The sequence below is a fragment of the Eretmochelys imbricata genome, chromosome 1 (genome assembly GCF_965152235.1).
Source record: "Eretmochelys imbricata isolate rEreImb1 chromosome 1, rEreImb1.hap1, whole genome shotgun sequence".
NCBI lineage: Eukaryota > Metazoa > Chordata > Testudines > Cheloniidae > Eretmochelys > Eretmochelys imbricata.
This window is the reverse complement of record NC_135572.1, coordinates 9,800,610-9,824,562: the sequence shown is the minus strand read 5'-3', so window position 1 is coordinate 9,824,562 and position 23,953 is coordinate 9,800,610. Positions and strand designations below refer to the sequence as shown.

The 23,953-nt window shown below is 54.3% G+C and overlaps 1 protein-coding gene across 1 annotated transcript; it reads right to left on the bottom strand.

The window, feature by feature from the left end:
- Positions 1-15,270: 15,270 nt before the first annotated feature.
- Positions 15,271-23,189, bottom strand: LOC144279952 (folate receptor gamma-like). The gene is made up of 5 exons (XM_077841660.1): positions 23,170-23,189; positions 21,131-21,272; positions 18,668-18,856; positions 17,733-17,868; positions 15,271-15,545 (listed from the first exon to the last, which is right to left on the bottom strand). Exons 1-5 carry the CDS (start codon positions 23,187-23,189, stop codon positions 15,271-15,273), a joined length of 762 nt encoding a protein of 253 aa, XP_077697786.1.
- Between the last annotated feature and the right edge of the window lie 764 nt (positions 23,190-23,953).

The window sequence follows — 23,953 nt, the reverse complement described above, 5'->3', positions numbered from 1 at the left end:
CAAACAAACAAAGTTCAGCTCGCTCCAGGCCGCCCCAGAGCGCCCCCGAGCCCGAGCGCCCGGGGCAATGGGCAGCGAAGCGCCCGCAGCCCAGCCCGGCTCGGGGCTAACATCCCCCCGGGCAGGGCGCAGCCGCCTCCCTCCGGGCGCGCCGCGGGGCCGGGGCCGGGCGCGCCGCGGGCGTTGTCCGGGGCCCCCGGGACCGAGCCGGGGCCGCTGCGGTTCGGGGGCGGGGAGCCCAGGCCGAGGGGTCCCGCCCCGCCGCCTCCTTGGCCGGAGTCTGCTCCGCCGGGCGCCCCTCCGGAGCCCGCCCCGGCTCTGCCCCGGGCCGGGGAGAAAGTTTCCTCCTGCAGAACAAAAGGAGGAGAAGTTGCGAGGAGCCGCAGCGGGGGCTGCGCACGGGCTCCCTCTTCCTCCAGGAAGCCCCCTCCGCCCCCGCGCCAGCGCCGATGCGGAGCAAAGGGCGAGGGTTTTCCAACATCCCCGGGGGGGCGGGGGCCAAGCTCCCGGGACAATGGGACATTCAGGGCTGCGGGCAGGAGCCGCGGGCGGGGGGGGGGAGTTGCTCCTGAGCAAACAGCCGCGTGGTTTCTCTCCCTTCCCAAAAAAGGAGAAGGGAGGGGAGCACCAGCAAGCGCCGCCGCTCGCGCCTGGGCTTTTTCCCCGCGCGGCTGCAAAAGTTTCGCCGGGGCCGCTCGCGCCCCCTCGCTGCCGAGCGTCTGGCCAGCCGCTCTCCTCCCCCTTCGCCGCCTGGGGCCGGCCCGGCCCGGCGCGGCGCTGCTCCCCGCCCCGGGACCGCTCCCGCAGGCGGGGCCGCTTCCCCGCAGCGCGCCCTCTTCCTGCTAGATGCGGTCCCGCTCCGCCCGTCGGAGCATGTCTGCTCAGCCCGTGGAGGGAGAGGGCGAACGCAGCCACCCGGGCCGAAAAAGGTAGCTAGTGGCATAATAAGTGATGAATAAACTTCCTCCTGCAGCCTTGCGTGACAACGGGTGGCTGCCCTTAAAGGGACAGGTTTCAGAGGAGCAGCCCTTGTTGGTCTGTATCCACAAAAAGAACAGGAGGCCTCCTGGCGCCTTAGAGACTTAAGAAATTTATTTGAGCGTAAGCTTTCGTGAGCTACAGCCCACTTCATCAGTTGCATGCAGGGACAGTGCCTGGGTCTTAAAGACTGGGAGTGGATGGGTCATTACACAAAGTAAAACTAGTTCCCCATGTTTATTCCCCCCCCCCCCCCTGCTGTTCCTCAGACGTTCTTGTCAAGGGCTGGAAATGGCCCACCTTGATTAGCACTACAAAAGGTTCCCGCCCCCTCCTGCTGGTAATAGCTCACCTTACCTGATCGCTCTGGTTACAGTGTGTATGGTAACACCCATTGTTTCATGTTCTCTGTGTATATAAATCTCCCCACTGTATTTTCCACTGCATGCATCGGATGAAGCGAGCTGTAGCTCACGAAAGCTGATGCTCTAATAAATTTGTTCGTTTCTAAGGTGCCACAAGTCCTCTTTTTCTTTCTGCGGATACAGACTAACACGGCTGCTACTCTGAAACCTGCCTGGGTCTTTGGTTCTTTTACTGGGGGGGAGGGGAACTTATAAAAATGGCTTAAGGGATAATAACCAACTTTATAGCTCTATTCGGGCATACGCTTTCGTGAGTAAAACCCCCACTTCTTCAGATGCATGGAGGGAAAAAATATGGATACAGGCTAAACATATAAACAAGACTTCAAAGAGAAATGGCAGAGCCACAATTTATTTGCAAACTTAACACCATTAATTTGGGCTTGAGTAGGGCCTGGGTGTGGCTGGCTCACTACAAAAGCAATTTTCCTTCTCTTGGTATTGAGACCTCCTCATCAATTACTTAAAAACAACGAGGAGTCCGGTGGCACCTTTAGAACTAACAAGTTTATTTGGGCATAAGCTTTTGTGGGTAAAAAACCCACTTCTTCAGATGCATCAATTATTGGGAGTGGACCACATCCACCCTGACTGAATTGGCCTTGTCAACACTGGTTCTCCAAGTGTAAGGTAATGCCCTTCTCTTCATGTGCCAGTATATTTATATCTGTATCTGTAATTTTCACTCCATGCATCTGAAGAAGTGGGTTTTTTACCCACAAAAGCTAATGCCCAAATAAATCTGTTAGTCTTTAAGGTGCCACCGGACTCCTCATTATTTTTGTGGACACAGGCTACCCCTCCGATACTTTATAGGTCTGTGTTTTAGCGCAGATCTAGGAGCTCTGTGTAAGCCCCAAAGCTGGTCTCTCTCACCAACAGAAGTTGGCCCAATAACAGATATTACCTCCCATGCCTTGTCTCCCTTGTAGCACTAGTCACCTTCCATTGGGAAGGATCCCATTTAAAAGGTTCTTTATGTGGCTGCCACCTCTGGGGTGGATTGCAGCTGCAGCTTATCACCAGGGATCCTAGTTTTCCGTGATAAAAAAACCCCAACATTCTCTGATAAAAAAAACATAAAAATCCGTGTTTTTCCACGATTAAAATGAAACGCTGAACTTAGTAGAATCCCATTTCTCAGAGCCTCCATTATCCAGCTCTCTGTATTAACAGAACCACCAGCCGCCTGGGGCTGACAACACCAAGACTGGGGCAATCAGCCCCCAGGTGGCTGGGGCTTGGACTGTCTCAGCTGGTGGTTCTGTTAATACAGAGAGCTGGATACTGGAGGCTCGGATAAATGCGGTTCTACTCAATATATTTTTATTTGTTCACAAAATGTAAAAACTAAAGATTCTCTGTAAAAACGCAAATGCTGGGTTTTTCTGTAGCAAACAGATTTCTAGGATCCCTGCTTGTCACCCCCCCCCCCAGCCACTGCTTACAGGACCTTGGGCAGATCACTTAAGCGCTGTGCTTCGATATTTCTCCTCTATAAAAGGAAGATAATAATTCTGGCTTGTCTAGTTAGATTGCAAACTCTTCATAATAGGAACTGTCTTGTACCAGGGCTTTGGAGCGAAGCCCAGATCTGGAGCGTGGAGCAGCTCCGGAGCAGTGGAGCTGCAGGTTTTTGCCTGGAGCTGGAGTCCAAAGCCCTGTCTTGTACTACATGTTTGTATAGTACACAGCTAGCACAATGGGGCCTTGATCTTGGTTAGAGGCACAAGATGCTACTAAATAAATAATCTTACTTCAGATTTGTTTAGGGCTGACAACGTGCTCACCACTGTGTAACAGAACATGGCAGGAAATGGTTTATTTCCTCCCATGAAAAACGTTGATGACATTTTAGAAATTGTGTTCCCTGAAATTCTTCTTTCCAAATTCCTCAGGATTTTGTTGAAAAGCCAAAAAAACAGCAAACGAAAATTAAAAAAAAAAAAAGTGGCTAGTCGGGTGAACACTTGTGGACTTCCTGAAAATTTTTGCTCCAGTGGTTGAAATCTTTCAGTTTTACCAAAACTGAACAAACAAAAAAGAAATGGGGGGGGTTCAACAAAAAACACCCCCCACACACAAAAAAATTGTCAAAACCAAACATTTCATGGCGAAGTGTCCATGTGGAGTAAAGAATGATTCTTCTTGGAAAATACCGGTTTGAGTGAACAAGTGTGATCAGTTTGACTGGTCAGTACACACAACGCCAGTCACGGCTCACAGGAGCTTAGGAGAGAGAGAAGACAGAGCAGCCTGGGGGTCGGGTTGCCAGTTTTGGTTGGACATATTCCAAGATTATTGTTTGATTCCTGGAGGAATCCAGGACTCCCGTGGGATCCAGGGGTGGGGAAGTGTGCATGGGATCCTGCTGTTTGTTTAAAAGATACAGGATCATCGCACAACCATTTGAGACAGGAAGTGAAGAAGAACACTGGTTGAAACTACAAGAAGAATTTAGGGCAACAGAATGTAAATTGCCTGAGTTGGAATTTAGTGAGGCTAACCATTAATGTGCTAACTCTTCTGCAAATCAGGAGGGGAACTCAGGCTCGGTATGGAAAGAGTTCCTCAGCCTTTCAGAAGGGCGGGTGATAATAACAAAATCCACAAGTGGGCAAGGCCCTTGGCCTGGCCTCTCACCCAAATGGCCGTACTTTGCCAGCAGCACAGCGCCCCCAAGCACCGCATTGGGGTATTGCTTCGGGACTGGCTGCGGGGGGAGGGTGCCACCTACTGGCATGCCACTTCCTGCGAGGGGATCGCCTGGGAATCAGGATTCAAACTCAGCACCCTGCGGAGATCAGCCAGGGTGTGAGCAAACCACTGACCTGTCACTGCTCTATAGCTACAAATAGACCCTCCCCTTTAATCCTGTTTCAGTACAAACCGGGGGGGGGGCGGTAGGGGGGCTGCATTTTGTCCCACAATAAGGATGTGACTGGCACGTGAGGCACAAAACCTTCCCCTCCCCCCGCTGCAAACATCTTCACCCCGAGGAAGGAGAGGGGAAGCCACAGCTCAGCAGGGTGCCTGGAAGCGGGACTCAGCTCTCCCTTGTCAGGCCGCAGGGGTTGTGTACCTCTTGGATCGCTGATGATCCCCCTCCACAACTGAAGAGCCCTGGAGGGGCCTCCCCCACCCATGCTGCCTCCCAATCAGAAGGGGGAATGTCACAGCTGATTGATGAGTCACCGCCCCTCGACCCCACCCCTCTTCCAGGCATGGGGAGAAGGGGCTGGAACCCCAGTGGAGTCAATGCAATGACACCCAATGACAGTAGCGGTGAATGAGGCCAGGTCTACACTGTACACGTAGCTGTGTGGGGCAGGGGTTTGATCCCTGACCTGATCCCAAGTGTAGACACAGTTATACTGACAAAGCTGCACTTTTGCCTGTATAGATTGTTTTGTATGGGGGGGGGGGGTTAGGGAGGGCTGGACTAAGCGAGATCCTCATTAGCTTTGCCAGTAAAGCCGCGTCCACACTAGGGGTACGTCTACACTGCCGTCAGGAGGTGTGACTGCGTGTACACGTACCCGAGCTAGCGTGAATCTGGCTTAGCATGTGCCCAGGCCACTCGAGCCGGTACCCAGGTCCTGGGCGGGCAGGGCTAGCTCATGCTATGGCAGCTTCACTGTTACGGTTACTGCTGTGGGGTGAGCTAGCTAGGTCGAAGCTGGCTGGGGTGAGTCTCCACGTGCTGCAGTCACATCTCGGAGTGCCGGGTAGCCCCACCCTTGGAGTGCAGCGGGCCAGTACGCCCACACCAGCAATGCACGCCCACGCATGCCAGGCGCTGACCAAGGGCTTAGTGCAGGTCTCCTGCCCAGCCGTGCAGGGCACCACCCTGGCCTACTGGAGACAGTGTCCAAGGGGGGCTCAGTGTCGAAGGGATCTGAGGCCGCCTAAGGGACCTGACTTGTATCTCTTCCTGTCCTCTAGCCACGTCCCCAGGGACAGCAGCCTGTGCCCAGCCTTGCAGCATGTAAATGAAGGCCTGGGAGAAAGAGGAAGGCAGAATTTCACAAGCCGCAGCTGCAGGGAGCACTCGAGCGAATCCCTGCTCGGATGGGTGAGCTGCACGGAGTATTTTAGACACCAGCTCCGGCCTAAGACCGAGCTAGGCAGCTGCAACCCTGTAGATCTCCTCGTGGGAAAAGGAAGTAGGATCACTGCAACTTCCTCCGGGCTTGCCTCCCGTGGGCCACGCGGGGTAGGGGCCTGGTGGGCGTGAGCCATTACTTGGGGAACACACTCGAGAGCTTGCCAGAGAGAGGTGCTCCCAGGAGGCAGAGGGAGGAATGGAAGCTATAATAACAAACCAGCGTGGGCCTCCCCAGAGAGACCCTGCAATAATGAACCGGTGCATAGAGCCAGGACAGTTCTTGGGACACCCAGGACTGAGGGTCCCCTGGCTACCCCCTACCCCTAGCGAGAGGGTGCTTGCCTATGGTGGCTGGTGTCAGCTCCCGAATATCACTGGCCTGTCAGCCACTCAAGCACTCTCCTCTGGGCTAGGCCAGCCCTGGCTTCGCCTTGCAGGTTAACACTGGGTGCACCCCAGGCCCCGAGTCCCTTTGGATCATTCCCCTGTGATAGCCAGTCCCTGGCACTGGCTCCTCACAGAAATCCCACCTCTCCTGCCCCCCAAGGAGCAGTGTACCCCACAGTTAATCAGTGTTACCTTCTATCACCGCTCCTGTAAACCACACAGCACCTGTTAGTAAACAAAGGAAGGTTTGTTTAAGAAAATACAAAGATTCTACTGGAAACGAGCGAGAGCCCTGGAAACAAATGGTTCCCAGACAAAACAAAATCCTGAAACGCGAACCTGGGCCCACACTTACCGATAGTTCCCCTGCCCAGCTGATACAGTAAGTTTCCCCCTCACCGCTCAGTCTGTTGCGGAGCCGACTGGCTTCGCAGGACCCAGGATCCAGTTTTTTATGAGAACACCCCCATCCCTCAAGAGGTCTCCATCCTTAGTGAAAGGACCGGGATCACCCACCGTGGTATAGTGGAACAGCCTTTGGTCTCTGTTCATAGGCAGGGCGATCCTCTGTCTATTGTAATGTCCCATTTTCACCTCCAACTGGTCTCAAAGGTTTGCAGTTTTCTTTCAGGGTTTCCATTGATAATCTTGGGATGAGCAAGGCTGGACAACTGAATCCTGGCATTACATCCCTGGCTAACCGGGGCGGGGTCATGACTCCCTGCAGCTGGAATGGACCATCACAGAGACACACTATCCCCTGGTGATTAACTTCTACTCCACATCCATAAAGCACACTGTCAATATCAACACATTCTTCCTTCAATATTCCCCACACATACATCTCGCATTGATCATGAGTCTTGATAAGTCAGGAGCTTTCTCTAGATACGTTACATAAGGGGTAGGCAACCTATGGCACGCATGGCATACAAGCTGATTTCAGTGGCACTCACACTGCCCGGGTCCTGGCCACCGGTCCGGGGGGCTCTGCATTTTAATTTAATTTTAAATGAAGCTTCTTAAACATTTTGAAACCCTTATTTACTTTATATACAACAATAGTTTAGTTATATATTAGAGACTTATAGAAAGAGACCTTCTAAAAACGTTAAAACGTATGACTGGCACGCAAAACGTTAAATTAGAGTGAATAAATGAAGACTCGGCACACCACTTCTGAAAGGTTGCCGACCCCTGCCTTACATGTTACTCTTTCTGGGTAAATTTCCTGCAAAATGTGTGTTTGGTGCACTGAGTTTGTCAGGTCTGAGGCGGGAGTTGTTTGCAAAGAACAAGGGGCCTCTGTGTCACCACAGCCCAGTGCTCATGCCAGGAAACCCTACAATACTTGGCCCAGAGTGACCCTACAATAACACACCAGTATGTGCAGCCCAGTGCTTATCAAGAGCAACCCTACAAAAACAAACTAGTGTGCACAGGACCAGACTGACTGTACGATAACAACCAGTGTGCTCAGCCCTAGCGTGACTCTATGATAACAAACCAGTCCCCTGCCAGGAGTACAAGGGCCTGGACCAGATGACCTCTCGAGATCCCCTCGGGTCCTATGATTCTATGCAACCCCAGGCCGGCCGTACAAAAACAAACTAGTGCACACAGGCCGCAACCAACCCTACCATAACAAACCACTGAGGTGAAGCCCCCAAACTTCCACAAGACCCTACAATAACAAACTAGTGTGTACATTTCCAGAGTGACCCTACACACCAGCGAGCTCAGAAGGAGGAGAAATGTTTCCGTGAAGACTTTGATTTTGGAATCACTGTGACATTCTATGCCTATATGTAACCCCCCATATTCCTCATTTTCATATCATCGGGATCTTACATATAAAGCATGCTGTCAAGGCTGAATCCCCACTCTGGCACTCCGAGTGCAGAAGGTGGGGGCCCGCAAAGATTTTAAAAATTAATACTGGCCACTCCAGGCTTGTATTACACTCCCAAGGTTACAGCTTTTCTCTGACCTTGGCTTAGTAAACGCATCCAAATCCAAAAAAACCCCTTGCACCCAGGAAGGAGCACTTGGGAATTCCTCCCTGTGGGGTACCCTCAAGTCCTTTTACCCCCCTCTCCCTCTCCCCCCGGGGAAGAGCTGAGAAAGAAAACAAAGGAAATTAGCTGTCTCCACCAGCTAATTAAACAGCATTTGCACAAACCTCTTAGGACACCAAAAATCCAATCCTGTTTTTAAAAAAGGTAAATTTTATTAAGAACAAAAAGGAAGAAAAAACATCTGGAACTTAGGCTTTTGCTAGATTTTAAAAGAGCAATTCCAAAAATTAAGTACCAAGAATAGCTTTCTTGGGGACCAGCTTAAAAATTACAAGCAAACAAAAGCACCTGGGGGTTACCTCCCTGTCCCAGTGATTCCTTCAAGGTATGGAAAGTGAATTTTCATACCTGGTTCAAACTTTACACAGCATTCCTGCTTATAGCATTGCTGCTCTGTGTCTCCTTCTCCGGAGAACAACAGACAAAGGGAAAGTTTCTTTCCCAATTTTAAAACGTTCTAGCCTTCTCATTGGCTCTTTTGGTCAGGTGCCCACTTCCTTTTCTTCACCTGGGGGACTTTTTAATCCTTTACAGGCAAAGCAAGCAGAGAACAGCTACCAAGAGGGATTTTACAGCTAACTGGCTGGCTGTCCATAAAAGGGAACTACCCCTCCCCCCCCTTCATTTATCACACATGCCTTGTAAGGTATCAGAGGAAAGTCTATGATCTGCTGAAAGTCATTTCTCTATCCATATATGTATATCACTAATGCATATGAAGTTATGAGAATTGTGTTGTATGGTGGTCACTAAAACATTCTGTAACTTGGGGAATCAACCAGATATTAGCTCCCCAGAGGCAACAGCAAGAAAAGTAACCAATGCCACGGCGGGATGTCAAATAACCCATCAACCCCATTGTCCAGCAAGGAGCTACAATACAATGACTCACCTGCATGAGGCCACACCAGGGGAATTGCTCAATCTTGCCTGGAGAGACTAATGCTCACCTGACACTCAAGTGGGGGAGGGAGCAAAGCCAAGGGGGTGGAAAGGACATGATAAAAGGAGGAGATGTTTGCCATGCTCTCTCTTTCTTCCACCTCCATCTACAGACACCACCACCAACCCACTGAAGCGCTGATCAAAGGGGAGAGCCTGGCTGAAGAGCAACCAGCCAGCCTGTGGTGAGAAGCATCTAAGTTCGTAAGGACATTGAAAGTGTTAAGATCAGCTTAGAATGCGTTTTGCTTTTATTTCATTTGATCAAATCTGACTTGTGTTTTGACTTATAATCACTTAAAATTCATCTTCATAGTTAATAAATCTATTTGTTTCTTCTACCTGAAGCAGTGCGCTTGGTTTGAAACGTGTCAGAGGCTCCCCTTGGGATAACAAGCCTGGTACGTATCAATTTCTTTGTTAAACTGATAAACTCATATAAGCTTGCCGCGTCCAACGGGCATAACTGGACACTGCAAGACGGAGGTTCCTAGGGTTGTGTCTGGGACTGGAGACATTGGCTAGTGTCATTCGGTTGCAGGTAGCTGGGAGCAGCTTACATGCCAGAGGCTGTGTGAGAACAGCCCAGGAGTGGGGGTTCTCACAGCAGAGCAGGGCAAGGCTGGCTCCCAGAGTCGAGGATTGGAGTGACCTAGCAGATCACCGGTCCAGATAAGACCAGAGGGGAATGTCACAATCACCGCACTGTACGGTGGTGTCTCATTGTTCCCTTGTGCTCCCTGTCAATCTGTCTGGGGCACTTCTTGTCTTATCCTTAGACTGTCACCTCTTTGGCCAGAGACCACCTTTGTTTTTCTGTATCTCTACAGCACCTGGCAGAGTGGTCTGGTCTGTGGCTGGGGTTTGGAGGTGCTGCAGGAATACAGCTAGAATTAAAATAGCTGCAAAAGGGTGGAAGAGACTCTGTGCCTCATAAACCATGGAGAAGCTCATAAATATAAGTCCGTTTGCTGACAAATTGGAGGCAGTCTTAATCTTATAGATTCATGGGTTTTACAGTCACCAGGGACCATTGTGATTATCCACTCTGATCTCCTGCATCACGCAGGCCAGAGAACCTCACCCAGTGATTTCTGCCTCATGCCCTGTATCTTGTGGTTGAGACACTGTTCTATCCGGGCCATTAACGCCCTGCCCATCAGCACGGCCTCTGGGAGTTGTACGGCACCTAACAAGCTCCATTGCCAGGCTCTCTTGCTTGCCTTACCCGGGGGTGCTGCATTGCTTTTATACAGCACTCAATGTCAAAATCTAGGCTCTCTTGTGGTGTTAAGTCAAATGCCCCCCGGCAGTCTAAGGCCTGGTCTCCACTTTACGGTTAGGCCGATAGCAGTAAGTTCCTCCCCTGGCCAGTGGAACTAGGCCAACCTCACTCCCGGGCAAGGCACAGCTGGGGCGATGGAGGAACGCACTGTCGAGGGAGGGAGTGTTCCTACAGTGCTGGGAAAACCCTTCCGTGGGGGTGGGCTGCAGTGATACTGCAGGGTTCTCCCGGCACAGATATGGTGATCTAGCTACGCCCCGTAGTGCAGACACTCCCTCCGTCTGTCACATGAGCCCAGTTCCCTTCCTCGCCCCGATCTGCGATCTCGTCAAAGAATGTCGTCGGGCCGTTCAACGAAGCCATAAAAGCTTGTGTCCTGCTGTTATCGACGCTCCTGGGGCAGCCCCAGGGAAGCTCCGGCAGCTCAGAGAGGAGCAACACACGGAAACAGGGGGGCTGGAGAGCGTGACTGAGGGGAACTCAGAAGCGCCAACCAGTGACCCGTGGGCGCCCAGGAAGGCTGAAGAGCACCGGGCGGACGGCCTGAATCTCGCCGTCTTTGGCAGCTTCTCCATGTCAGGTGGCCGGACAAGACCAGAAATGAGTCTATTCGAAGCAAACTCTGCAACCGCCTCCCTTGGCGGTTTCGGCAGCTCTCTTGCTAGAGACACCTTGTCAGGCTGGAAGACCAGCGGATCCTGAGGTGTGTTTCCCAAGGCCACTACATGGCTGGCGAGCACGTGGTCACCAAACGCTTTGGTGGAACAACCAGATTGCTGCTGATGGACATAAACTGCCCTGCCAGCAAGATCAGCTTTCGGACCCAGCCAGAGATCAGTCCAGGATGGCTCTGCAAGGAGCCCACGCACCTTTGGGGGTTTGCCACGGTGACGGTGAAGCGAGCCACCCATGCCTCGCTGGGCTGTGAGGTGGTGAAGGCAGTGGTTTCAATCGGTGGCCCGCGGGGGACCCCTGGGGATCTGCAGCCTAGGGCTAAGATTTCTGAAGGGGTCTGCACCCCCATTCAAAATTTTGCAGGGGTCCGCAATGAAAAAAAGTTGATAACGGCTGGGCGAAGAGCCAGGAGAACCCAGCCCATGCGACACACCAAGAGGAGGAATTAGTTAGGGAGGCGCAGGATGTGTATGTGTGGGGGGGTGATGAGGAGCTTTGGGATGGAGTGAAGACGTGGAACAGAGGCTTGGACTAGCTGGGGAAACTTCCTGGCAGCCAATGGGTGCAGCTGTAGAATGGTCTCTCAAGGGAGGGGACAAAGGCCCCGTTGCTTGGGCCACGGACTGGTGACAGCCCTGGCCAATTACAACAGGGACCTTGGCTGTCTGCACGGGGTATGCCCGGTGACACCCACTGCTGCTCACTGCAGACGTTGACGGGGTGGCATGACCCGGATTAGGAGTGGAGACTCACTGATGCAGCCGGCTCCGCGGAGTGGACGGGGGCGGATCTTTGCTCCCCGCTGCACAGGGCACCCCTGACCCAGACCCTCCTCCTGGTGCCTGGGGCGTCCGCTCACCCTCCCTCAGCCGGCTGGAGAATTAGCTGAGCGAGCAAAGCTGCGGAGCTGAAGCAGCATCGCTCAGAGATTAAGCCTGCAGGCCCCACTGCACGGATGGCGCAGGCTGTTCCCTGGCCCTGCTTGGCGCACCCTCGGCCCTTCTCGCTGGGCCCATCCTCTTGGGCCTGATCCAAGCTCCTCCTGCTGCATGGCATAAGGAGCCTGAGAAGGGCACAGCCCAGGATCTGGGGCACGCTCACCCCCACACCACTGAGGGCACCATTCCTCTGGGATGACTTGCCCAGCCTGCAAGCCTCTTGCATGCCTCACTCGGGCTGGTGCCTTCGGGATGCTCTGGGTCCATGGCCGAGGGGACGCACGTGGACACAGCGCCACCTCTTGGCCCTCAGGAGAATCTGGGCAGCACCAGATGGTCTGCTCAGGGGAGGTGGGGTGGGGCTGAGCTCTCCTGCAGGGTGGGGACAGGTCAGGGGCCTCAGCAGCATGGTGGGACCGGCCCCATTTACCCAGCACAGCCAGGGCTGGGGACGAGGCAGGAAAGGAGCCTCGCAATGAAGAGAGCCAGAGCTGGAGCAAGGGATGCCCGCCCCACACCCATCTCCACCTGGCCCTGCTCACTGCGGAAGCCAGGCAGCTCTGGTAGCTGGTGACGAGTCCCCATGGAAGTTGCACGGGGCAGGATGGTCGATTTGAACAATATACCAAGGCCCCCGGGGGTGAGTGAGGGCAGCTGGGCCAGAAGCAGGATGCCAGGCCCAGAGGGATGGGGTGAGGGCTGTGGAACATACAGGGAGAGCCCAGCACGTGACTTGTGCTGAGCAGAGGGGTCAGTACGCAGGAGCCGACCTCTCTGGGGGACCGATAGACGCCCACTGTGACCAGCTTGTCTGATCCCCTGCCTAACGCCAGCCAGGGCACGTCCTGGAGTAATTCCTGTCTGAGCAAAACCAGAGCTCGTAGGAAACCAGCCCGTCAGGATTTAAAACAGCACCAGGGAGGGAGAATCCCCCGTACACATTGGAGAGTGGTTCTAAGAGTTAATTACTCTCATAGTTAAACACTGACACCTTATTTCCAGTCAGACTTTGTCCGGCAGCGCGAACACGCAGGAGTCTTGATCCAGCCTGAGCCCAGACGCAGCTCAAACACAAGCCAGAAAAAAAAGAAAAGGAGGACTTGTGGCACCTTAGAGACTAACCAATTTATTTGAGCATAAGCTTTCGTGAACTACAGCTCAGCTCATGCTCAAATAAATTGGTTAGTCTCTAAGGTGCCACAAGTCCTCCTTTTCTTTTTGCGAATACAGACTAACACGGCTGTTACTCTGAAACAAGCCAGAGAGCGAGCGCGGTGGGGACACCAGGGCTACACACTTGCATTCCAGTGTCTGTTTTCTTTAGATCTGTAACTCTCCTGTGCTCCGCTACCCAGGGAGCTGTTGGGCAGGGCTGCTCCTGAACAACTGTGTGGACAAGGCCTAAGAGCAAAGGCCCCTTGCAGAGCCCACGGGCTGCTTGTTGTAACTGGCACATGGGCAGATTTGGAAGAAGGAGCACTAAGGACAGAGTAGGGTCTAGGGAGTGGGACCCCCTAGGCCTGCTGCCCAAGAAGGGGCATTAGATGGGGAACCTGCAGCCCGGGCACACGCCAGAGCAGCCAGAACTCAGAGCAACCCCTGGAGCCAGGGGGCTTGGAAGCACCCAGGCCCCCAGGATTGGGTCCAGTGTCAGAGCCTGGTGACTGGCCACAAGGGGCCCCACCCAGCGCTCAAACAGCCGCAGACAGTAGCATTGCTGGGCCTGGCGCCAGCGGGCCGTTCCACAGCCCTGCCCCAGGGAGTCTCCACAGAGCTCTGTGCTCCTCCCTGCCAGCAGCTCCCCATCTCCCCCCACTTTCAGTTACTTCTCTTCCTTCCCTAGGGCCCTCAGCCAGCGCTAACCAGACCTCCCGGGAATTCTAGCAGCAGGAAACCAGGTTCTTTGTACCCAGGCCCCAGCCATTGCCCAGACCAGCTGAGACAGGGGCGTACCGACACCGGGTCCACCCTACTGCCCCATGCAATAGCTACACCGCTCCACCCACACCCCTGGGTGCTGTAGCCAGGCCAACCGTAGCCCCGGGCATAGACCATGCTAGGTCAACATAGCCATTGCCTCAGGTGGGGTGGGGATTAGCAATGACAGAGAGAACCTCTCCTAGCTGTGGGGTAGGGGTTCCCCTAAAGCCCCATAGCTGCACCAGGGGGCCGCACTGCTGAAGGTGAAGACAAGCCCCGAGAGCATCCTTCAGGACCTGGAGGTAAGTTCATACCAGTTGTGTATAGGCCCCACATCTTCCCCTAGATCATCCTCCCAAGGGCTACACAACCAGGGTGCAGGGCAGAACTTCTGCCAACATGAAGTTGTCGAGATCTGTCTGGACACCACTCTTATTAGAAAGGGGTGGGTGTGTGTGAAGATCTCTGATCAGAGACAACCTGCTGCCCTCTAGCTCCCTAGTAAAGGGCCAGCCCTTCTGACGTTTCCAGTCCCAAGGATTTGCTTTCATCCCCATGCAGACCAAGAAATGCACCCATTAGGGAAGGTCTGAGCTGGTCTATTGTACATCCTCAAAACACAGCTCAGCTGGCATTCAGGGGCTGGACCTATCCCTTGCCAATGCCCAGTTTGGGGGTGTAGCGTTGTAGCTGCCTGATGTGCCAGGAGAGCAGGGGGTGGGGGATGCATGAGTGAGGGGAGCCAGGGGCAGAGTTCCTAGCACCAGGCAGGAGAGGATGCTGCTGCTGTCTGCATTACCCAGACCCTGCTCTGCAGCCCTGCTGCAGTCAAAACATTCAGGGCCCCCCTCCAATCCATGAGCAGGGAATGGAGCTAGGCCTACATGCAATGATCACTCACACCCACAGCCACCCTTAGAGCAGACTGCCCAAGCCCAGCTCAGTTTAGGACAAAAGGTACCCACCCCAAGGAGCCTCGGGCTGGGCCCAGTTCTAGCTTTGCAGCCCCAGGGGCTGAGCAAAAAGGCCATTTCTATCAAGGCTGAGACAAGCATACAGACCAGGGCTAGGACAGTTTATTTTACCAGATTCTCATACATAAGCTGCAAGCCAGGGGAAGGGACACCTGCATTTCTAGGGAGTGTAGGATGGAAGGGATCAGACAAGGAAGTAGGTAGCTGAGGGCACCATAATTAAAGGGGACCTGCCCTGGAACCTAACAGAATAAATACATCCAGCCAGTGAGTCACTGCCTGTTACAGAGCTCAGATCCCCAGGGAACCAGAGGGATCTCCCCCCAGAGCCTGCTGGAAGAGAGGAGCGTGGCAGGGGAGCATTGAGACAAAGTCAGAGGGACATTCACAAGGGAGGGGTTGGGTGGGGACTAAGCTGGTTCCATTGTGTCTTGTCAGGATTAGCAGTAACCTGACAGAATCTGGACTCTGCTGGCTAGAGCCCAAAGCAGGGCAAAACACACCCCGAGCAGAAATGTTTCCTGTATAAGCCAGTGGGGCTGCCAAGGGCTCCTGGCTGCTCAGAGCAGGGACAGGAGAGCAGGAGGCAGGAGCAGCAGGACAGCCCATGGTGCAGGAGAGGCATCTCTCCCGTTCTGGGCATAGTACTTGGCCACGGCCACATTGGGATTCCCATGGGCAGGGTTGAACCACATCTGGATGCAGTGCCCGCCGCCCCGGTGCTCCAGGGTGTATTTGTACGAGTTGGACCAGATCTTCTCACACAGGTCTGCCGGCTGGGGGAAGACATACTTGAATGACTGGCATGTGGTGCCGCGGGGGCACCGGTTGGTCCCTGGAGGGGAAGGGAGGGAGAGAGGGTGGCAGTGAGTAAGTGTGGCTTGACTCCATCTAGCGAGACCTTCCCCATCACTGGCTGCTAGGCATCCACTGGTCCCAGGCTACTGGCTGAGCTGGCTTGTGGGAGAAACTGTCCTTCCCTGTGAGGTGAAGTTCAAGGGCTTGTAGCCATGTCACTCACCTCCTGGATTTATCCCTGACTGGCACCCTGATGGGCTTGAGAGACAGATGGAGGCTAGTAAGAAGGAGGAACCCACTAGCCCAGGGGAGCCCAGCTGGGGTTTCCCACCCCCACAACTCTGCCAATGCACCTTGATCCTTCTAGGCCCTCCATCACTCCAGGGGCTATCATGCATTTATCCTCATGAACCCCCAAGTGCTCTTCTCCTGAATAGACAGGTGGGAAACTGAGGCAGAGACTGAATTAAGGTCACACAATTAATCTATCAAAGATCAGTGCTAGCCAATACAGGGTCCCAACACTTTGCTAGTGCCAAGGCTGAAGGCAGTTTTGCAAAGAGGGCTTGTCAAAGGCAAAAATCCATCCAGTCTAGGTCCCAGTACAGGTGCCTTCATGAGCCACTGGTATAGAACACAGCATGCAAGAGAGATTAGAAGAGTCCAGAACAGACACCAAGCCAAGGAAGTGTTACAAACTGGTGGGTTGGGTCTTGAAGTTACTAAACTCTCCACACATGGCTCACTATGCTGCCAGTGTGGCTATACTAAATCAAATCTAGTGGCTCTCAGCCTTTCCAGGCTACAGTACCCCTTTCAAGAGTCTGATTTGTCTCCTGTACCTCCAAGTTGCACCTCACTTGAACTACTTGCTCACCAAATCAGACAAAAATACAAGTGTCACAGCACATGTAAAAATTGCTGACTTCCTCAGTTTTACCCAATTATAAGTGATTATAATATTAATATTGTACTTACATTTCAGTGTATAGTATAAAGAGCTGTACAAAAAGTCACGGTCTGAAGTTTGAGATTAGACTGACTTCGCTAGTGCTTTTTATGTCACCTGTTGTAAAGCTAGACAGATGCCTAGATGAGTTGATGTACCCCCAGAAGACCTGTGTGCCCCCAGGGGTTGTGTACCCCTGTTGGAGAACCACTGGTTTAAATGCACAATTCCTCTGCACATCTGCTAAGGTGGACATGCTGCATAAAACAAGAATGGCTTGGCAGGAGCAGGTAGGAAAGTGTCTGTATTTCACAAGGGGTCTTTAGAGGGAACCACAAGGGTTATCTAGTCTGACCCCTGCCAAGGTGCAGCATTGGTTGCGACAATATATTTGGCTTGCTTATTTGGCCTCCTGAACATTGAGAGAGCCAGGAGTGTGGTCAGACAGTGGCCACCCCCTACAGTCACTAGCAGGGAATTGAAGCAGGTCTCAAGTCACAGGCTCCAAGCACTGGGTCATCCTTCCTCTGTGCATTATCTGCCAGCCACTACTCCAGCCTCAGCTCTGAGCCCCATTCACTCCTCCGCCCACTGAAAGTACAGGGGCATTCACAGCCCAGATCTCGGCATCCAGGTCTCCTGCCAGCTCCTTTTCTGCGTGTTCCTGACTGGGGAGCCCCATTTTACACCCTCTGGCTCTGCCCCTAGGATTCCACAGCTGTTGCCTCCTCCAGGACCAGGCCCCTAACCCCCTTTGGAGACAGGGGATACTGGCAAGCAGAACCAGGTACGGCCACAACTCTGTAGAGGGGCACCACATGCCCAGTCGCCATGGGGAGGAAGACCCCAGAGCCCCATGGCCACCTGCTGGGCAGTTCTGCTCACAGGAGGCAGGTTTCCTGGCCCCTGCTCCAGCGTGGGCACCATCTCCACAGTTGAAGCTGCCCCAGGGTCATTGGACACCAAGTTCAGTCCAGGGGACCACCCACCCTCCTAGTCCAAACCAAGCCAGGGACTGCACCGAGACCAGAGGAGACTACAGCCTCAGCCCTCACTCCCAGGGTGCTCCTCTCACAAGCCCCCCACCCAGGGTCTGGAGCTAGTCTGAGGGCTGCTGCCATCAGGGGGCAGGGAGAGGTGGGGGCCCCTCCTCCATCCCTTGGGCCTCTAAGACAGCCCCAAACCCATAAGCAAGGTGTAACCCTGCCCCACTCAGGGTATAGCAGTCCAGCTCCCCCCGCGGCAGGCAGAGTTTGTTCTCGGCCTCTCACTGACCCGAAGTCCAGTTCCAGCCCTTGTGCCAGTTCTCTTTGCAGGTGACGGCGTCCTTGCAGTCCTCCCACCACTGCTCGCAGTCCTCCTTGCACAGTGGGACGTTGAGGATCCTCTCCCGGCGCCAGCTGGTATCCGCCTGCCAGGCCACAGGCTTGTGAGCATCAGGGGCAGCTCTGGGCCCCCTGCAGGCAACATCAGTCGCCCCAAGGAGCAAGGGTGAGACACATTCTCTCCCCCACCCCCTGATCTAGCACCACTGAACAGAGCCAGTGCACGTCCCAGCAGAACCAGGCCCAGGCCCCAGGGGAAGGGAGAGCCTCACAGCAGCCTCCCCGCACACCTGTGTGGCAGCATCTACAGCTCAACTGCATCCCAGGCAGGCCACCCAGGCGTCCAGGGAAGAGATCCTGGATTTATTGCAGAGCCCTGGCCAGGAGCAGCATCTGCCGTCTTACCTGTTGCCTCCCCAGCAAACACGCTGCACGAACCCACCTCGCCCCGGGACAGAGGCAGCGTCAGTCCCACCGAGAAACCCAGCCGAGCTGGGGGCATGCGCAGAGCTGAGCATTGGTGCCAGGCTCTGCAGGGTCCTAGACAGCAGGGGGGGTGGCAGGACCCACGGGGCACTGCCCAGGGAGGGAAGCTAAAGGAGCCGTTCAGTGCAGCCTCCCGATCTCAGGACGCTTTGAGGGGATTGTCCTGCCCACATGCAGTGGGCCCTGGGGGACACGGCGACACCAGCGGACAGTGGAGAATGGAACCTGGGGCCTTCGGCACAGAAAGCCCGAGCCCCCGACCACTCAAGCTGGAGGAGCCACTTTGCACGGTGCTAGTTCACTCCTCACTATTTGGACCCGCCACTAGAGGGAGCCATGAGCACATGCACCAAGCCAGCCTGCTCTCCCCCCGCAGCGCCCAGCCCAGCGCCCCCCGACCTGGTGGATCCAGGGCCCCAGGTTGGGCGAGCACTCGTACAGACATGTGTCCTGGATGAAGTGCCGCTTGCACTTGTCTGGCATCACCCCGCAGTGGGCCCAGTTGAAGCTGTACAGGTAGGACTGGTCCTGGTGAGCCCCCGTGCTGGTCTCGGCCGTGCAGCAGGCGTTGTCTTTCCACGGGGCACACTGGGAACACAGCAAGGGACGGGTGGGCAGGGGACTCCGGCCGCTCGCCCGGGGGGCAGACAGGATGCTGGGGATGCAGCAGCATCACCGGCCTCCAATGCTGCATGGCGGGACTGCTCCTGCATCAGACCACTGCCAGGGCCACGGCCAAGGACCGGGGACGGAAGGGCAGGGATGCTATTTTGCCGAGTGCTTGGAGATCTTTAAGTCGACAAAATGCATGAAGTGGGGAAGCTACAGACTGGGGCAGGAGGGGCAGCCGCCGAGCTGTTATATGGTGTTATTAGGGCCTCCAGATCTACCCCAATTGTGATCCCCTCTGGGGGGACACTGGGTAAGTGGGGATGGGGGAAAAAGGCACAAAGAGGAGACCAACTGAATTTGTCCAAATGAAAAAGCCTCCTAGTTACAAGGCACCACTTCAACGTGATCCTCAAGTTAAGGAATGTGGGACTAGAAATCTGAACTAAATTCATTTGTTGGGAACATGTGTAACTGGTGAGCGAAATGGGATGGGCTGTTCTGCCCCCACCCTCTTTTTTGGGAGCGGGGGAAGGTTAAAACAAAAAAAACCAAACACCCCAGGACTTTGGGAGGAAGATCAGACTGACTGCTGGCTGGGAGATGGTGGGGGAGGCAGCCATGTCCCACCTTTCATTTTCCCCATCTTCTGCAATCTGTGGGAACACCTTCCTTGTCCTGATCCCAGGAAATCTTGTTACCAGCCTGGGCTAGAGAGCGAGACCCACCTGACATGGCCACCTTCACCGGCTCCAGCTCAATCCTAGCTTTGATTCCTCCTGTCAGCCTCCCCTCCACACCCCAGTACATCACTTTCCTCCCCCACCTTTGGTCTGCTTTCCTCTCTCTCCCTTGTGCCTTCTGTTTAAGAGCCTGGCTTTCCCCACTAAGACTGTATCCTGCAGCACTGCTGGGAGCCTGTGACCAGAAAGGCAGCACCCAGTGGGGATGCAGATTTGCTGGGTGTTTGGAGCAGCTGATCAGACCATGTGCTGGGCCAGTTTCTCCAGCAGCAAGGTTTCAGAGAGGATAGCCAGCTTCTGTATCTGGTGCTAACTCTTTGATGGTCTTTTCTCTGCCCCTGTGTGTGTTGGTCTGGTTTGGTCTTCTAGGAAATTGGATCTGGCTTAACAGCTCCAGATCATTTCTACTAACGCCTCTTCTCCCAAAAGAGGGAGACCACCATCTCCTAGCTGCCACACAGCAGGGAAGAGAACTCTGCAGCAAAAGCTAACAGGAACAAGGATTTTGTCAAAGTTACAGCCTAACTCAATACTGAGTTTCAAATTAGGGTTGCCACCTGTCCAGTGTTCACCTAGACAATCTGGATTTCAACTTGTATATGAAATATTACCTGAACAGCCCTGATGTCTGGGGTGGTGGTTTTTTTTTTAAATTGGCAATAGAGAGCTGAGAAGGGTCAGGGCCTCAATGGGTGCAGTTACCAGCCATTAGAAAGGTGGCAACCCTCTTTCAAATGCTCCATTGATTTTCTCTCTTTAATATATACATAAAGATGTTTTTAATGGTGACTCTCACCATAGCCCTAAGCAGACTGAGGTCTTTGTACTGAGAACCCCAAACCACATTTAAAACTGTTAATGAAGCCCTGTCACTGTATAACACCCAGGGGTGCTGGAACAGTTTGTATAGTGGGGGTGCTGAGCCATTGGACCAAACTGTAAACCCTGTGTATGATGGAAAACACATCAAATCAGGGGTGCTGAAGACCCCTTCCCCCCACACCTCCAGTTCCAGCACCTGTGTTAACACCCTCAACACTTGGGCCAGTTTATTCTAGTGACATTAACAGGGACATATCCAAGTTCGCCCTCAGCATCAGAGGCAGAGCTAGGATTGCAATGCGGGAGTCCTGGCTCCCCAGCCCTCTGCCTCCATCCAAGCCCTTCCCTAGGGCATCAGCAAGGGACTGGCCTCTTTTTAGAGGGATGAAGTAGCCCAGTTCGCATGGCTGCTGCCAGAGAGCTGGGTCTCGTTGCCAGCCCAAGGATGTTGGCACCATGATCCTGCCTGCCGCAGCCTCCTAGGGAGGAGAGGACACACACAATTCTTGGTGTCATGAACACCTCCAGTCCCTGCACTGCAGTCCTCCATGGCCCCCCCAGAGAGCCTGGCGTAAGGAACAAGCATGCACTGGAAAGGACGGCAGGTCCAGGGGACCCAGTTACCCCTCACCTAGAGGTCCAAGTGGTCAGGGATGGACTGACCTGTGTCAATAGGACAAGACCCTACCTGGCCATGCAACGCCCCCTCCGGGCCTGGCTGGATTTTGTGGTGCTTGGCATCCATGCACACGTTCAGCACCGATTCCTTCGCAGCACTGGCCAGGCAGGCAGCCAACAGCCCCAGCACGGCCCACCGGGCTGCCATCTCCCTGGGACCAGAGCAAGGGGGGGTGGAAGAGAAGACATGTTACTGCAGCTGCCCAGATGAGAATGGGCGCCACTCGGGTGCATGGCTCCGAGCGCCCAGAGGGGATCCCCAGGCAAGAGCATCTGTGCTGCCTGTTACGGAGACAGGTGCTCTGCAGAGACCCATGAGAGAGCGGCCACAAAGCCTCCTGCTTCACTGGCAGCTTTAATCCCCCCCAAACATCCCACCCAGGCATGTGGGCAGAGAGTTCTATGGGCCCAGGAATACGTTTAAGGTGGGGTCTCTCCCTCAGTCCCACCTTCTGCCCTGGGCGCTCCCCCCACCATGCATCCCCTGGGCAATTTCAAACAGCCTGGGGGCCCCCCCCACACACACACACACCACCGGCAGCACAGCCGAGAGCCAAGCTGCTTCCTGCCTGCTCATGCCATGTGTCTGCTGGCTGGGGTGGGCGGGCAAGGAGAAAGTCTGTCTACACTTACTTGCTGCTCCCACCCCAAGCACGCCTGTGGCCAATAGGAAGCTGCGGGGGCAGCAGCTTGTGGACACCCCCCAGCCTAGGAGGCTCAGGTAAGCACTGCACCCCCATACCCTCTCCCCAAACTCCATCTACAGCCCCACCCCTTGTCCCAACCCAGAGCCTGCAACCCACCCTCTGCCCCAGCCTGGCACCTGCACCCAGCACATAAATGCCACCCTAGAGTCTGCACCCCAATCCCCTACCCCAGCCCAAGGCCTGCACCCCAGAACTCCCTCCCAGAGCCTTAGGCAGGTCAGGGGAGCTCTGGGCACTACCAACATGTCTACAAACCTGCTGCCCTGCAGGAGAGAGGGGGAGAGAAAAGCCACAAAGCCTCCTGCTCCACAGGAGCTTTTACCCTCTAAACATCCCACCTAAGGCCCAGTGGGGCAGGTACTTCTCCAAACCCTGCCCCCAGCTTGACTGCTTTGCCTTGTAAGGGGCTCAGAGCCAAGCTCCCCATGTCTCTGCTCAGCAGGTGCTGGTTTCCACCCTAGCTATGAGCTCCCCTCCACCCTACAGCCACCCATGGGTGCATTCAGGCCACTCCCTTTGTATTAGCCAATGATCCAGAACCAGAGACTGGCTACTGGGTGCCTCATCTGAGCCTTATCCAGAGAGTTACAGCAATGACCACCGAGCTGGACCCTGGCCAGCCAACACCACTAGCCCCACAAGCAGGCTTCCAGGCATGAACCATAGGATAAGATTAGACCTATTAGGTTGTATTTCTTCCCCCTTGTTTGCTCAGTGTTCTTCCAGAGAGGTGGAGGAAGCTAGCCCACGGCCCTGCAGCTCGCCCTGTCTGGTGACTTCAGGCCCCTGGGACAGGGCGACCAGACTGGTCAGTTACACACTAGCACAACCTTGGGCTGCCAGAGCAGACTCCCAGCCCACTAACAGCTGGTCATGGGAGACTTAACAGTCAGTTATTGCTGTTCAGTTCAGGTCCTATTGGACTCTCCAGCCCCTGACATGGGGCTTTTACAGACTTTAGTCCATACAAGGCCTTGGGCTAGCTTCCAATTTCTATTTGGGCATCACTTATCCTCCCACATCCCCTCTTGGGGGGGTCTCCTCTCCCCCCACTCCATTGGGCCAAGTGGTTTCCTCTGCCATCTGGTATTATATCTGTGGTTTACTGGCTGAGGTTCCACTATTGCAGCTTTTATAGCAGCCAATCACCCCCAAAGCACTACCTGTGCACCCAGCCCAGGAACAAGGAGACACAGATCACAGCCTAGTGTTTGTTGGAAGCAATGCATCCCCCTCTAGAAGCAAACAGCAGTTACAAAGCTAATCACATTGATACCCAAACACTAGGCCTGAGACACCCACCAGCCCCCATCACAACAGAAAACCATGAACTGCTCCTAACCTTGCTGGAAAAAAGCCCATCCCAGCTGCTTCAAGCAAATGCTCACCACAACAGCCAGGCCTCTGGAGTCAGCTTTAATAGCCAAGTCCTTTAACCACAGCTGCTAACCCCTCCACGCAACCGGGTTAATGAGGCTTAATGGTCTCCGGTGCTCGTTACCTGTAAAGTAGCAGTTTTTGTAAGAGCCAAAGAGCTCTGGAGGGCAGCTGAGTCCCATGTTAAGAAGACAATCAAGGATTTGATCGCAAAGATCAGATGTCCGCCCAAGCCCTGGCCGAGGATGAGAACATCAGTCCCACCTGCTGGGCATTCTTTGGAGCAGACTTCTTTCTTTGCTCTGCAAATTGCCCCAGAGAAAGGAGCCAGAGAATGCCAAGATCAGCTGTCTAATCAGCTGGGGCCTCTATTTCAGCTTGTGTCCGCCATGAGCTGGGCAGCCCCAAAGGAGACCAGAGGGCCTTGTTCCGGAGCCGTGCTGGGCGTCACAGTCCATGAGAGTTGCCGGTGCTCGGCACCGTTCACGTTCATTCCCCACATTTGTAGCCCCCGTGGCTGCATCTAAACTTCTATTTTTCTTCACCTCTCCCCCAGGGGCAGCTCCAAGGAGTCTGTGGCCTGATGTCTCGGTCTAGGTGACAAGGGGGTACAAGCTTATGTAGGCCAGGTCCATCAGATGTGTTTCAAGGCAGGGTGGTCTTGGGAAGGATGGGACTCAAGATAGGTGGGCCCAGATCCTCAGAGGGACTTAGGCATTGCAACATCTAACTTGTAGGTGCCTTGAAAG